The sequence below is a fragment of the Moschus berezovskii genome, chromosome 12, assembly GCF_049115385.1.
Source record: "Moschus berezovskii isolate FMDL1 chromosome 12, NW_MosBer_1.0, whole genome shotgun sequence".
Taxonomy (NCBI): domain Eukaryota; kingdom Metazoa; phylum Chordata; class Mammalia; order Artiodactyla; family Moschidae; genus Moschus; species Moschus berezovskii.
In genome coordinates this window covers 54,387,515-54,402,193 of record NC_142471.1, presented here as the reverse complement: position 1 = coordinate 54,402,193, position 14,679 = coordinate 54,387,515, and the positions used below count along the sequence as shown (strand labels likewise).

Sequence of the window (14,679 nt, the reverse complement as noted above, 5' to 3'; positions counted from 1 at the left end):
TGAGTATTTTCAAATCTATTTTCCCATTTGCAAAATGGAAATGATAATGAGTGGATTTTATGGCTGGTGTAAAGATTAAGTATATAGAACAAGGATTAAAGTATATTAAATACATATGAAGGGCTATTTAAAATTTGAGACTAGAATTTTGATGGCACTATTAAAGGTGACACATGGAAAACATAGATTAAACTGGGCATATTATAGGTTGATCTTAACTTTTAAATTAAAACTATATTTGTTATATTCATTAATTAGCACAGAGAAGGATTTAGGAAAATACTTGGTAGTGACTTTGGATAAGAGAGACTTAATAATTTTTAAACATTTAAAAGAATAATTACAATGTCATGTTACAGAGGCTGACCATGTGTTCCTATTCAGAGTCATACACTTAAAGAATGGTTGTCCCAGAGTCTAACCTCATGTAGCACGATTCCTAGCTTACACTCAGATTATACTGATGAGGGGAGTGAGAGTGTTTCCTGTGACTGAAATGTTCCTCTGTCACAAAAGTTAAAATTATGGACATCTAGGCTCCGATTTCAGCAAAGTTCCCCTCATATTTTGTTATAGTTGTTAGCTCTTGGGAAGAGAGAGAAAAAGTGAAAGTGAATGTATGTGTGTGTGTGTGTTCCAATGAAGACATTTTGAGGGGGGTGTGGTCAGGGGAACAGGTCTCCACTCTACACTGTACACCCCTTAAGCAAATACTCTTTGTTCTAGGATACTGTAGCCAATCTGAGCAGTGGTCCAGAGCCTCCATTTTTTGAAGAACTGATGTCTCCATTAATTCCAAATATTGCGGATAGAGTGCCTGCAGGCACAACTTTTGGGGATATCCTGCTGCCAGCGAACACTATATACAGAGTGGTAAGACTTGGAAAAGGATCTTGGGATCATTTTGAAGCCTATATTTGAAGATGGGGGGAAAGATGTTGTTTAAAAGTCACCGCCTGCCTTGAATCATGCCACGGACCAGTTTTTAGCAATGATTTTGAAAATTGTTCTTGTCTCTGCAGAGGCTCTGCAAACATGAGAATGGGAAAGTATTTATTTTTCAGATGGCAATTTTGGAAAAATTGAATTTTTTTTCTCTTTTTGTCTTTTTGCAACTTTTATTTTTTTATAAAATTTTTTATTAGAAAACTGAAATTAGGCATGAAACCATTCATTGCAGCATAGAAAAGTGGTTTCTTAAATCAAGGGTAGGAAAACATATAGAAATGAAGCAGGTTTTCTACTACTAGTGCTTTATATAGATCTTGTGTCTTATAATTTTGCTAAATCATTTATTAGTTTCAATAGATTTTCTTTGGTGTGGATTCCTTAGAAATGTCTATGTATAGTATGTCATCTGTGAATAAAAGCAGGTTTACTTCTTTTTGAGTTTCTTTTCTGGATACTTTTTCTTTTTTTTCTTACTGCATTGGCTAGAGTCTCCAGTGCAATGTTGAAAAGAAGTTGTAAGAATGGACATCCTTATCTTGTTTCTAATCTTAGGAGGAAAAGTATTGTTATTAAGTATAATGTTTTCATCAGACTTTCTGTTCAGTTCAGTTCAGTTCAGTCGCTCAGTCGTGTCTGACTCTCCGCGACCCCATGAATCACAGCACGCCAGGCCTCCCTGTCCAACACCAACTCCCGGAGTACACTCAAACTCATGTCCACAGAGTCGGTGATGCCATCCAGCCATCTCATTCTCCGTCGTCCCCTTCGCCTCCCCCCCCCAACCTTTCCCAGCATCAGAGTCTTTTCCAGTGAGTCAACTCGTCGCATGAGGTGGCCAAAGTATTGCAGCTTCAGCTTTAGCATCAGTCCCTCCAATGAACATCCAGGATTGATCTCCTTTAGAATGGACTGGTTGGATCTCCTTGCAGTCCAAGGGACTCTCAAGAGTCTTCTCCAACACCACAGTTCAAAAGCATCGATTCTTCGGCGATCAGCCTTCTTCACAGTCCAACTCTCACACCCATACATGACCACGGGAAAAACCATTGCCTTGACTAGACGGACCTTGGTTGGCAAAGTAATGTCTCTGCTTTTTAATATACTATCTAGGTTGGTCATAACTTTCCTTCCAAGGAGCAAGCGTCTTTTAATTTCATGGCTGCAATCAGCATCTGCAGTGATTTTGGAGCCCCAAAAAACAAAGTCTGACACTGTTTCCACTGTTTTTCCATCTATTTCCCATGAAGTGATGGGATCAGATGCCATAATCTTTGTTTTCTGAATGTTGAGCTTCAAGCCAACCTTTTCACTCTCCTCTTTCACTTTCATCAAGAGGCTTTTGAGTTCCTCTTCACTTTCTGCCATAATTTCTGTAGATGCCCTTTATTAGGTTAAAAAATTCCCTTCTATGTCTAGTTTGTTGAGAGTTTTTATGAAGAAATGGTGTGAACTTTTTTCCAAATGCTTTTCTGTGTCTACAGAGATGATCATGTGGCTTTTGTTTTTTTTATCTATTAATAGGGTGTATTTTATTAGTTGATTTTCACATATTAAATAAATATCCTTTAGTCATGGTATACTCTTTACATGTTGTTAAATTTGGTTTAACAACACGTGGGCTTCCCTTGTAGCTAAGTCGGTAAAGAATCTGCCTGCAATGCAGGAGTGGAGAAGGCAATGGCATCCCACTCCAGTACTCTTGCCTGGAGAATCCTATGGATGGAGGAGCCTGGTGGGCTGCAGTCCATGGGGTCGCTACAAGTCGGACACGACTGAGCGACTTCACTTTCACTTCCCTGCATTGGAGAAGGAAATGGCAACCCACTCCAGTGTTCTTGCCTGGAGAATCCCAGGGATGGGGGAGCCTGGTGGGCTGCCCTCTATGGGGTCGCACAGAGTCGGACATGACTGAAGTGACTTAGCAGCAGCAGCAACAGCAATGCAGGAGACCCGGGTTCGATCCCTGGGTGGGGAAGATCCTCTGGAGAAGGAAATGGCAACCCACTCCAGTTATCTTTGCCTGGAAAATCCCATGGACAGAGGGGCCTGGTGGGCTGCGGTCCATGGGGTCACAAAGAGTTGGGCCCAACTGAGCAACTAACACTTCACAACTAACACTTCACTTCACAAATTTGGTTTGCTAATATCTTTCTAAAGAGTTTTATACTCATGTCTACGAGGGGCATTTGTAGTCTTCTTTTCATATGTTGTCTTTGCTCTTGCTATCAGGGTAATACTGGTATCAAAGAAGGAGTAGGAAGTGTTTCCTCTCATATTATCTGAAAATGTATGCAAAAGATTAATATTATTTCTTCTTTAGAAATTGGATCAGATTTACCAGCAAAGTCATTTAAATTTGGGTTTCTCTTTATGGCAAAATTTTAAATCAGTAATTCAATTTCTTTACTCAATCTAGGCATATTTAGATGTTCTATTTTTTTGTGTGTCAGTTGTATGTCTTTCTAACAGGTTAATTTGTCTTTAGGAATTTTCCCATTTCATTTAATTGTCTAATGTGTTGGGATAAACTTGTTCATAGCATTCCCTTATAATTCTTTTAATTCCTGTAAGGTCAATAATGATGTCCCATCTTTCTTCCTGGTTTTGCTGACTTGTGTTTTCAAAGAGCCATCTTTTAGCTTCATTGATTTTATCTGTTGTTTTCTATTTCATTGATTTTTGCTCTAGTGTTTAATTTCCTTCCTTCTGCCTGCTTTGATTTTATTTTGCACTTCTTCTTATTTCTTAAGGTGGATGCTTAGTTATTTTTATGTGTAGTGTCCTTTTATAAATTCCTCTGTTGGTTTTTTACTATGTATAGTTTTAGCTATTTTCCTGATATTAGGGACTTGGAAAAGAGCTCTGTTTCTGCTCTTAACATTTCACTCTCAATAATTCTGAAAGCAATTGTGTGGAGCTTCCCCTCACAGTAATTGTGTGGAGGTTCTCCTATTCCCTGTGGACACCAATTTGATGCCCTACACAATTCAATTCTGATGTTATTTACTTGGAGTTAAGGACTCAGTGGGCTTCCCTGGTGGCTCAGATAGTAAAGAATCTGCCTGCACTGCAGGAGACTCAGGTTCTATCCCTAGGTTGGGAAGAACCCCTGGAGAAGGGAATGGCTACCCCACTCCAGTATTCTTGCCTGGAGAATCCCATGGTCAGAGGAGCTACAGTTCATGGGGTTGCAAAGAGTTGGACCCATCTGAGCTACTAACTCTTCTATTGTTTGTTTGTTTGTTTTTTCCACAAAGGCTCAGTTCCACAAGACAGCACCCTCTCTTCCCACCTCCTTCTCCCCATACAAACATATTTCAGACACCAATGGTAAATCCAAGTTGTCACCTGTCCTTCTAACAGCCTGGTTATAAATTGAAGATGCTCTGGCTATAAATTGGAGATTCTCCTCCTCAGGTTTAATAACTTGCTAGAACAGCTCACAGAACTTTGGAAAATAGTCTACTTACTAGATCACCAGCTGATTATAAAAGGATACAACTCAGGAACAATCCATGGAAGAGATGTGTAGAGCCAAGGTATAGGGGAAGGAATGCAGAGCTTCTCCAGGCATTCCACTTTCCAGAATCTCTGCGTGTTCACCAGCCTCGAAGGTCCCTGGATCCCATGCTTCAGGGACTTTTGTGGAGGCTCCCTTACCTGGGCATGATTAACTAAATCATTAGCCATGGGTGGTTAACTCGCCCTCTAGCTCTTTTCCCTCCCTGGAGATCAGGGAATTGAAAGTTCTAGCTCTCTAATCACATGGTTTGTGCCCCTGACAACTAACTCCCATTTTGAGGTTATGCCGAAGCCCCCAGCCACCAGTCATCTTATTTTCATCTAGAAAGACACTTAAGTTAGAGATTTTATGGCCTTCCCCACTCTGGTTGAACTATAGTAACACAGAGGATGAGCACAACCCTGGTAAGAAAACCAAAAGCTTGTACTGTGCTTACCCTAAGTTTAGTTGTTTTAATGAGTAAACATGTCTCAGTTTGCAGTTATTTGAAGTGCCAAAAAGGTTGTTTATAGAGTTACATGTGATCCAGCAGTCCCACATCGGGAGTATATCCAGAGGAAACTCTGATTTGAAAAGATGCATGCACCCCAATGTTCATAGCAGCACTATTTACAATGGCTGAGGCTCCAAAATCACTGCAGATGGTGACTGCAGCCATGAAATTAAAAGATGCTTACTCCTTGAAGGAAAGTTATGACCAACCTAGATAGCATATTAAAAAGCAGAGACATTACTTTGCCAACAAAGGTCTGTCTAGTCAAGGCTATGGTTTTCCAGTGGTCATGTATGGATGTGAGAGTTGGACTGTGCAGAAAGCTGAGTGCCGAAGAATTGATGCTTTTGAACTGTGGTGTTGGAGAAGACTCTTGAGAGTCCCTTGGACTGCAAGGAGATCCAACCATTCCATCCTAAAGGACTGGGTGTTCATTGGAAGGACTGATGCTGAAGCTGAAACTCCAGTACTTTGGCCACCTCATGAGAAGAGTTGACTCATTGGAAAAGACCCTGATGCTGGGAGGGATTGAGGGCAGGAGGAGAAGGGGATGACAGAGAATGAGATGGCTGGATGGCATAACCGATGCAATGGACATGAGTTTGGGTAAACTCTGGGAGTTGGTGATGGACAGGAGGCCTGTGATTCATGGGGTTGCAAAGAGTCAGACATGACTGAGCGACTGAATTGAACTGAACTGAAGGCATGGAAGCAACCTAAATATCCTTCAACAAATGAATGGATAAATAAGATGTGGTATATATAATATACAATAAATACTGCTCAGCCATGAAAAAGAATGAAATAATGCCATTTGCAGCAGCATGGATGGACCTAGAGATTATCATAGTAAGTGAAACATGTCAGAGAAAGACAAATATATGATATCACTTATACATAGAATCTAAAATATGATACAAGCAAACTTACTTACAAAACAGAATCAGATTCATAGCCATAGAAAATAAACTTTGGGTAACCAAAGCGAAAAGGGATGGGGGAAAAAATTAGGAATTTGTGATTAGCAGATACAAACTACTATGTAGAAAATAAACAATAAAGTTCCACTGTATAGCACAGGGAACTATATTCATTATCTTTTAATAACCTATAATAACCTAAAATGAAAGTTAATATTAAAAAATATATAATTGAATCACTGTTCACCAGAAATGAATATTACATTGTAAACGGACTCTATTTTAAAAAATAAAGTTTAAAAGTGGTTATTTTTGATAGTTTTGTCCATATATGTAGTTGCTTTTTAGGGAAAGGACATACTGACCTCCTCATACTGTCATGTGAGAAATGTCTGTTCTATACTGCCACCATTTGAATTGGCATATTATATCTGTAGTGTGGTTGTCTCTTGTTAAGATGAGTGTGAGTGAGCAGAAATTGTGATGGCAGGAAAAAATCAAGGATGAGAACATGTGAGGATTAGGAAAATTTGGCTAATCATGTGCAAATTTTATTTTTTAAGTGAACCATGGTGTGGTTTGCAGGGATGATTGCTCTGTATAAAGAATAGAGTGATTTTTGTAGAAAATTATAACTGCTGTTGAAACATTTTGCTAGCCATTGGTGAGGCTGGCTAATTTGATAATCTCACTGGTAAAAATGAAGAAAAGTAGAAAAAATAAATTGATGATAGTTATTCAGGGGAGTTAACAGTAAATAATTGAGCTGCACATCTTTATTTAGATGGTTATCGTTGATTATGAACCCATGAATATTTTTATTAAAAAATGTTTTTAATATGGGCTAGGTCTTGGAGGATCAGTTCAGTTCAGTCGCTCAGTCGTGTCCGACTCTCCGCGACCCCATGAATCACAGCACGCCAGGCCTCCCTGTCCATCACCAACTCCTGGAGTACACTCAAACCCATGTCCACAGAGTCGGTGATGCCATCCAGCCATCTCATTCTCCGTCGTCCCCTTCTCCTTCCGCCCCCAACCTTTCCCAGCATCAGAGTCTTTTCCAGTGAGTCAACCCGTCGCACAAGGTGGCCAAAGTATTGCAGTTTCAGCTTTAGCATCAGTCCCTCCAATGAACATCCAGGATTGATCTCCTTAGAATGGACTGGTTGGATCTCCTTGCAGTACAAGGGACTCTCATAGGAGTTTATAGTGCCCATCAAGAGACCTGGATCTCCAGCATTGCAGGCAGGTTCTTTACTGGCTGAGCCACCAGGGAAGCCCCAAGACGTACTACCTGTAGGTATATGGACTATAGAGGGCTTAAGGTGGAGCAGCAGGTGGGAACTTAACCTGTAAAAGGTCTTGTATACCATGGTAAGTCATGTGAAGACTTATTTGTTAGTTTGTTATTTAAGAAAAAAATTTTTGATGTATAAATGACATACAGTAATACATCTTTAAAGAGTACAGTTTGGTAAGTTTTTACTATTAAGGGCATCTACTTCTTGAATAATCTTTAGTAATCTCTATATCTTGAGGAATTTTTCCATTTCATTTCATCTAAGTTATTTGAATTTGTAGATATATAGCTCTATATCTTCATCTATATCTGAATCTACCAAAAGCAAATTATTGATTCTGAAGTAATTTACTGGGTCCAAATTCCTGTTCCCGTTGTTACAAGGATATGTTCTCTAATATTCTCAGAAGATTCAATTAAATACAATATAATCTCTACAGGTACCCAGACTCCTAGGAATGTTTCATAAATAATGGCCCAAATATGAGCATGGAAAAGTACTATTGTTAGAACTCATGAAAGCAGTTTTTATTTTCAGGGAGAAGTTGTTGAAGTTACGTTTGTAGGTGCTAACCCAAAGAATTCAGCAGAAAACCGGGTAAGCATTAATGATTCTTTTTACGAATTTAAGTCCACTTCTTTAGCCTTTCACTTGCATGTCCCTCTGAAGATTAAAAAATAAAGATAAAATGTTCCAACTTGCTTTTCATCGTATTTTATAGGTGTGAAAATTTTCAGGGGGAACAGTTAATGTAGAGTTGGGTCTAAAAAGATAGACCCCAGGAAATATTTAATTGGTTCTACTTAGGACCACATTTAGCACAATGCATAGAGAATTGCGTGGTCTCTTGAGATGATGTAGATTTGAATACAATTCCCATTTACGAATTCCAATTTTAAAACTCTACTGAATTTGGTAAAATAATCCAAGGGCCAATGTGAAGTGTATCTTTGGTTCCTTTTCACCCCTCTTTGGCTCCTCTCCTCTTCTGCACTCCTGACTCTGGTCCTGCTTCCATTGTTGTGGAATGATCATGATCCCCGAGCGGACACTCTAATGACTGGAGCCTTGGCCCACATGCTTTCCTTTTTCTTGCACTGGCCATTTCCCTACTCTTTGCTACTGGCACTAATAGGGTATTTATTTATTAATCTTGAAAAATGACACAAGAAATACAGATTCCATGTAAAAACAGATAGTACAGAAGCTCTTAAAATATACTGTGAAAGCACCTCTCTTTTCATGAACATTTTTAGAGGCAATCACTGTTACCAGTTTCTTACATATCATTTCATACTTTTTTGTCATATATCTGTATTTATGTATATGATAAAGTATACAATATCTATGAATGCTGCTGCTGCTGCTGCTAAGTCGTTTCAGTCGTGTCCGACTCTGTGTGACCCCATAGATGGAAGCCCACCAGGCTCCCCCATCCCTGGGATTCTCCAGGCAAGAACACTGGAGTGGGTTGCCATTTCCCTATGAATAAAATGCAGTAATTTTTTTCCTCTGGAACTCCCTTGGAATGTCCTTATAACTAAACAAGCAATAATTAGATATGTTCTATCTGTAAGATTTCAAACAATAAAGAAATATATAGAGGAAAAAATGGGTCCATGAAAGTGATTTCAAGGTTAGATTTTTTTCCGTGGCAGAGAATGAATTAACTCTTTGGAAGAGTCATTCCTCCCAGAGCCCATTGTTGCCTATAAACCAAAATGCCTTTCTTTCAAGTGAGCCTTCCCATTTCTGTTTATTAAAATATGATGATTCCTTTGATAAAAGTTGTGACAATGTGACATTGTCAGATATAATATTGGGAAAGATTTTTCTACTGCTTGGATAGTCAACATGCACCTGTTTGAAATAATTTCTCTAGGCAGTCAAGTCATGCCAGAATATTTACATGTTTACAACATTATTTTCTAACGATATTAAAGTGTTGTAGCAAGAATGCAGGATTAGCTGTCACCTGAACATCCTTAGGGTGGAGAAATACTATCATCATTATTGCCTGGAGAAGCAAGAAACTAAATTACTTAAAGAACTATGAGAACAGAATTAATTCCTAAGGCTGTTTTGGGACTTGGCATAAAATAATTTCTGGTACTCTTTACTATTAGTGATCATCACATCCTTACCACTACGTGTTGAATGCTTACCATGTGCAGGTACTAGGCTAAAGGCTTTATTTACATGCATCATCACATGAATCTATTTACTCTTCCCTACTACTCAGTGAGACGCATTTTATTATCTTTGTAGTACAGATGAATAAAGTGAGACTGAGAGAAATTAAGTAACTTGCATGAACTAACTGTGTATCTAGAAGAGATTAAGGTTGGTAGGCGAGGAGAGGATGGTCACAGAGTTTGCACATTTGGCGTCCTAGCCTTGTTCTCGGATCTGCACTCTAGACCTATACGCTGGGGCCCTTCCTGTTTCCTTCTCCATTGAAGGCCTTCCCAGTGTCACTCTGCCCTAAATGGCCATGAACAATTCTCTTTTCAAGTCACTGTGGTTACAGAAACTTTTTTTTAATTGAATATTATCCATTGGTTGAGTAATCGGGGCTTCCCTGGTAGCCCAAAGAATCTGCCTTCAGTGCAAAGACCCAGGTTCAATTCCTGGAGAATAAAACGGTGACCTAGTCCAGAATTCTTGCCTAGAGAATCCCACGGATAGAAGAACCTGGCGGGCTACAGTCAGTGGGGTCACAAAGAGTTAGACACGACTGAGTGAGTAATTAAAGTGGGATTTTAAAGAATCCCATGGTCCAGCTATAAATAAGTGATTCATTCAGCAAAGGTTTATTTGAGCACCTGTAAATGAAAAGGTTGTAATGGATAAAGGTGAATTAGACGCAAGTCTGGAGAAGGCAATGGCACCCCACTCCAGTATTCTTGCCTGGAAAATCCCATGGACGGAGGAGCCTAGTGAGCTGCAGTCCATGGGGTCGAGACTGAGCGATTTCAATTTCACTTTTCACTTTCATGCATTGGAGAAGGAAATGGCAACCTACTCCAGTGTTCTTGCCTGGAGAATCCCAGGGACGGCGGAGCCTGGTGGGCTGCCGTCTATGGGGTAGCACAGAGTCGGACATGACTGAAGCGACTTAGCAGTAGCAGCAGCAGCAGCAGCAACAGACCCAAGTCCTGGCTTCCCAGGTGGCTCAGTGGTAAACAATCCATCTGTCAAGCAGGAGATACAACTTTGATCCCTGGGTTGGGAAGATCCCCTGGAGAAGGAAATGGCAACTCACTCCAGGATTCTTGACTGGGAAATCCCACGGACAGAGGAGCCTGGCGGGCTACATGGGGTCACAAAAGAGTCGGCTACGACTTACCAACTAAACAACAACAACAACCTGACCTGAAGGGCCAAGATCTAAAGATTTTTAAGGAAAATTGGAGATTCATGGCCTTTGTATGTTTTATTATTATATTATTTAAATATGTGCTTTATTTGAAGCCGAATTCTTGGTCTAAAACAAATTACTATGACCAATGTGGAGAATTTTATTTTCCACTGGGAAGATAAAATCTGCTTATGATGTGGTTTCTAGGCATCCATTATGACAAAATATAAGGATTGCTTTTAGCTCCCCAGGAGTTAAGAAGATTTACATATGCTTTTCAATTCTTTCACTCAGACAGTTTATACTAATAACTCATTTACCTGGAGATGTAAAGATGAGGAAATTTTCCCATTTTTCCCTCCTGAATCTGGAGGTGACTAGAGAAAGTCTTAGAATACAGATCAATGAACATATCAGAAATAGTTTGCTGCCTTTTCTAAATCTTGTTTTATTTACTCTCTTCTTTGCTGTAATTTCCAAAATTTGCTGTCAGCTCTAAAACTGTTCTTCATTCAGTTTTGTAAAGAGAAGTCATGGTTTTTAATAGACTGGATGAGTTAACATTCTGAAGACATCGCATAGATTGTTAAGAGGAACACCTGAGGATTTGTGTGAAATTCTGATACATATACTCATCAGGTCTTGGGAGGTTAGCGATGGTCAACAGGGGATTATGGGGTTTCTATAGTTAGATTTCTTCTGTGACTGTGCAGTGTCTGATCAGTTATATTAATTGCATTTCAGACCCATCAGACCTTCCTAACTGTGGAGAAATATGAGGCCACATCAGCAACATGGCAGATAATGCATAATGATGCCTCCTGGGAGACTCGGTGAGCATGTCTGTTGAATATTTTGTCTTTCAAGCCCTGAAAAGAGTTGGTTAGTAACGCAGAGAAGACAAATGGGAAGACTGGCTCAGTGCATGATATTAATGATAACAAATTCCCAAAAAGCCTTCTGGCTTTATTTAGTTGATTTATTAGATTTCATCTTGATCCTATTTTTCTACAAAACAATGTGCTGTGTGCATCTGTAAGATTAGGTGCTAATGAGGTTATGACCTCCATGCTTACAAATATCTGTTAGTTTTGTTTTTTTCCATGGTCACAGACATAACCCCTAAAAGCTAATTAGTCTTCCTGCAAAGTGGGTGCAAGGCCTGCTGGGTGAAGGTGTATGAGATAGCTCTGTGGAGCTTGATATTTCTCCTGATATAATAATGACTTACCATGTGTTGCATGTTTGTATGTGGTCAATGGTTCTTCATTTGAATTACTAAAATACAATAAGCTTGAGTGTTTAATTCTTGCTGACCCAAGTAGGAAAGGAATATGCTTATAGAGTTTCCTCAGAGAAACTTTTCTCTGTGCTTTTTGTTATCAAATATCTGAGCTGAATAGATAATATGAAGATTTGGAAATGTTTCCATTCCTATGTATATAAAATTTTCACCACAGAACAGTAGTATGGACATGAGCAAAATTTTTGGTCATTTGGTCTAATTCAAATGACCTCAAACTAAGTGATTATTTGTATGTTAGTTTAGTTTCCATGGTTAACTGAAAATAGAGGTTTGACCTTATTGTGGCCTATTTGATAGCCTCCCAAAATTATGGGCATAATGTTTACTCTGATCTTTATATTTATTGTTAAGATGTGGTTATACAGGTAACAAAAAAGGATAATTTAGTTTCAAAAGCCTGAAGTCAGAATGGCAGTTACCACCAAGGAAATGTAGTATTCAGCCTTGTTCGCAAGCAGCAGTTACCACCAGCTATTACAGAGAACTCTGGACCTGTCTCTGAGGGAACATAGGATGCTGAGCACACCCTTTCTGCCCAGGGGGTTTATCCTCTACATAACCAAGGGTATCAGTCAGCTTGCCCATTGTGCCTCTCTGTATTTAGTAGCTGACCTTCCTGCCGTGATCTACAAGGAGCAACGTGATCTGATTCCATCCGATTCTATCATCTCAACCATTTGGCCCTGATCCTGCTCACATGCATTCTGTCTCTTGGCTGCACCAAGTTTGCTTCTGCTTCAGATGCTTTGCATTCTCTCTTCCTTCTTTCTAGAATGTTCTTCTACTAGACATGTGTGCGTTCAGTATAAAGGACATTTCCTCAGAGATACCTCTCTTACTTTCATCATTTCACTTATCTTTTTAACTTTACTTTTAAATTATTTATTCTTTTTGGCTACGTTGGGTCTTCAATTGCTGCCCTCAGGCTTTCTCTAGTTGCAGCGAGCAAGAACTACTCTTCACTGCGGTGTATGGGCTTCTCCTTGCAGTGGCTTCTCTTGTTGTGGACAGCACAGGCTCTAGGGCACATGTGATCAAAAGCTGTGGTGCTCGGGCTTCATTGGTCTGCAGCATGTGGGATCTTCCCAGACCAGGGATGGAAATTCTATCTCTTGCCTTGGCAGGCGGATTCTTAACCACTTGACCACAAGGGAAGCCCCTCACTTTTACTGATTTTCTTTTTTATTGCTTTTTTACTATGCTTGTCCTAGTTTGACCATAAGCTCTGTGAAACTTTGGACCATGTCTGTTTCGTTCACTATGGTATTCTCAGTACCTCTAGCAAAGAGTCTGGCACGTGAGCTCATGAAATGCATATTTTGAACAAACGAATCTAGATGCAAAAGTGTCAAGTTGAAGTAGAGGATGGCAAGGGCTGAAGAGATGCTATAGCAGTTCTAAAGCAGGGGACATCCTTTGTTCTGAATATCAGATAAGGCTGTCCTAGGATGGATAGAATTTAGGTAGTTAGGTAGAACAAGTAAAGATATTTCTACAAATGACTGTTTCTTGAAGATCTGCTTCTAGGAAGTATTTATCCCTATTTTGTTCATTGCTATATTCTCAATATCTAGTAGAGTGCCTTGCTTATTGTCAGTACTCTTTTAATATTCATTTATTGACTAATCACTTTTTAATTGCACATTTTTAAGAGTAAAATTGGGTTTGTTTGTTTCCTACCAACAGTTTCTATTGGCACAAAGGATTACTGGGTCTTAGCAATGCAACGATACAGTGGCACATTCCAGATACTGCCCAGCCTGGAATCTACAGAATAAAATACTTTGGACACAGTCGGAAGCAGGACTTACTCAAGCCCGCTGTCCTACTTTCATTTGAAAGCACTCCCTCTGTTTTTGAAGTCATAACTACTTGATGAAAAGTTGATAAAACATTTAAAGAGCAGCTGTACTCTGTATGATTTATATGACTGATTTCATGTGAATGTAATCTATTATGATGACTTCAATAATTGTCCTTCGGGGCAGATCGTTTACAGCTAATGGGACAGGTATGTGTGTGTGTGTGTGTGTGTGAGAAAGAGAGATGTGTATCCTGCTTACCTTGCTATCATAGCTTTACTTTTACCTTATGGTTGCTGCCTAAAGCATAATTTCCCTTGGGGCCCTGTGGCTATTTTAAAAGACAGTTCCCCTCAATATGGAACCTCTGAGATGTTAGTGAGAGTGGTTGAAGATGTGTGAACAATGTTTAAACTATTTATTTATAGAAATTATGGAATGTTAGCACTTAAAAAGCAGAAAGAGGTTATCTAGTTGGATCCTTCATTTTATAGATGGGAAAATGAAGTTTTATGGATTTAAGATTAGCATAAGGCTAGGGCCTTTCCCTTCAGTCACATTTAAAAAGTATTATATAAATATTGACCATAAATGTTTAAGCCCAGTTAGAGAAAGTTAGCATGCCAGTTTTTCCTATACTGAGGGGTAGCCTTTCCAAACAGTCACCCTGGTGTTGATATGGCCAATCCAGAGTTGTTTTGGATGTTCAGATCATTTCTGGAATTGCCTTTAGAGCCCAACTGCGGGAAAGTCAGACTTGTAATATTTTGATCTTGCCTATGTTTCCTCCACTGAATTGAGTCTCATATTACCATGACTTGTTCTCAGTGATTTTTGGATTGTTTTCACTAATCAAATTCACTGCAAACCCACAAAGTTTTGCTATTAGTATAGATACTAAAATGAAAGTGATATGGGCTTGGAAAGGAGTCCTCAAAGAAGAGGCTCTGAATTCATTTATCTGTCATTACTTATTCTCTCACTCACTCACTCATGGACCTGTTCAATCACAGAATATTTAT

The 14,679-nt window shown here is 39.3% G+C and overlaps 1 protein-coding gene across 1 annotated transcript in view; it reads left to right on the top strand.

Annotated features, from left to right (window-relative positions):
• The window catches only part of ASAH2 (N-acylsphingosine amidohydrolase 2), a 90,712-nt gene extending 76,952 nt beyond the window's left edge, over window positions 1-13,760 (top strand). The window contains exons 19-22 of the mRNA XM_055425184.2: window positions 727-873; window positions 7,726-7,785; window positions 11,294-11,382; window positions 13,542-13,760. Of these exons, the coding sequence (XP_055281159.2) occupies window positions 727-873; window positions 7,726-7,785; window positions 11,294-11,382; window positions 13,542-13,731 (486 nt within the window). The 3' untranslated portion in view covers window positions 13,732-13,760. The remainder of the gene's footprint in view (window positions 1-726; window positions 874-7,725; window positions 7,786-11,293; window positions 11,383-13,541) is intronic.
• The last annotated feature ends 919 nt before the right edge of the window (window positions 13,761-14,679 follow it).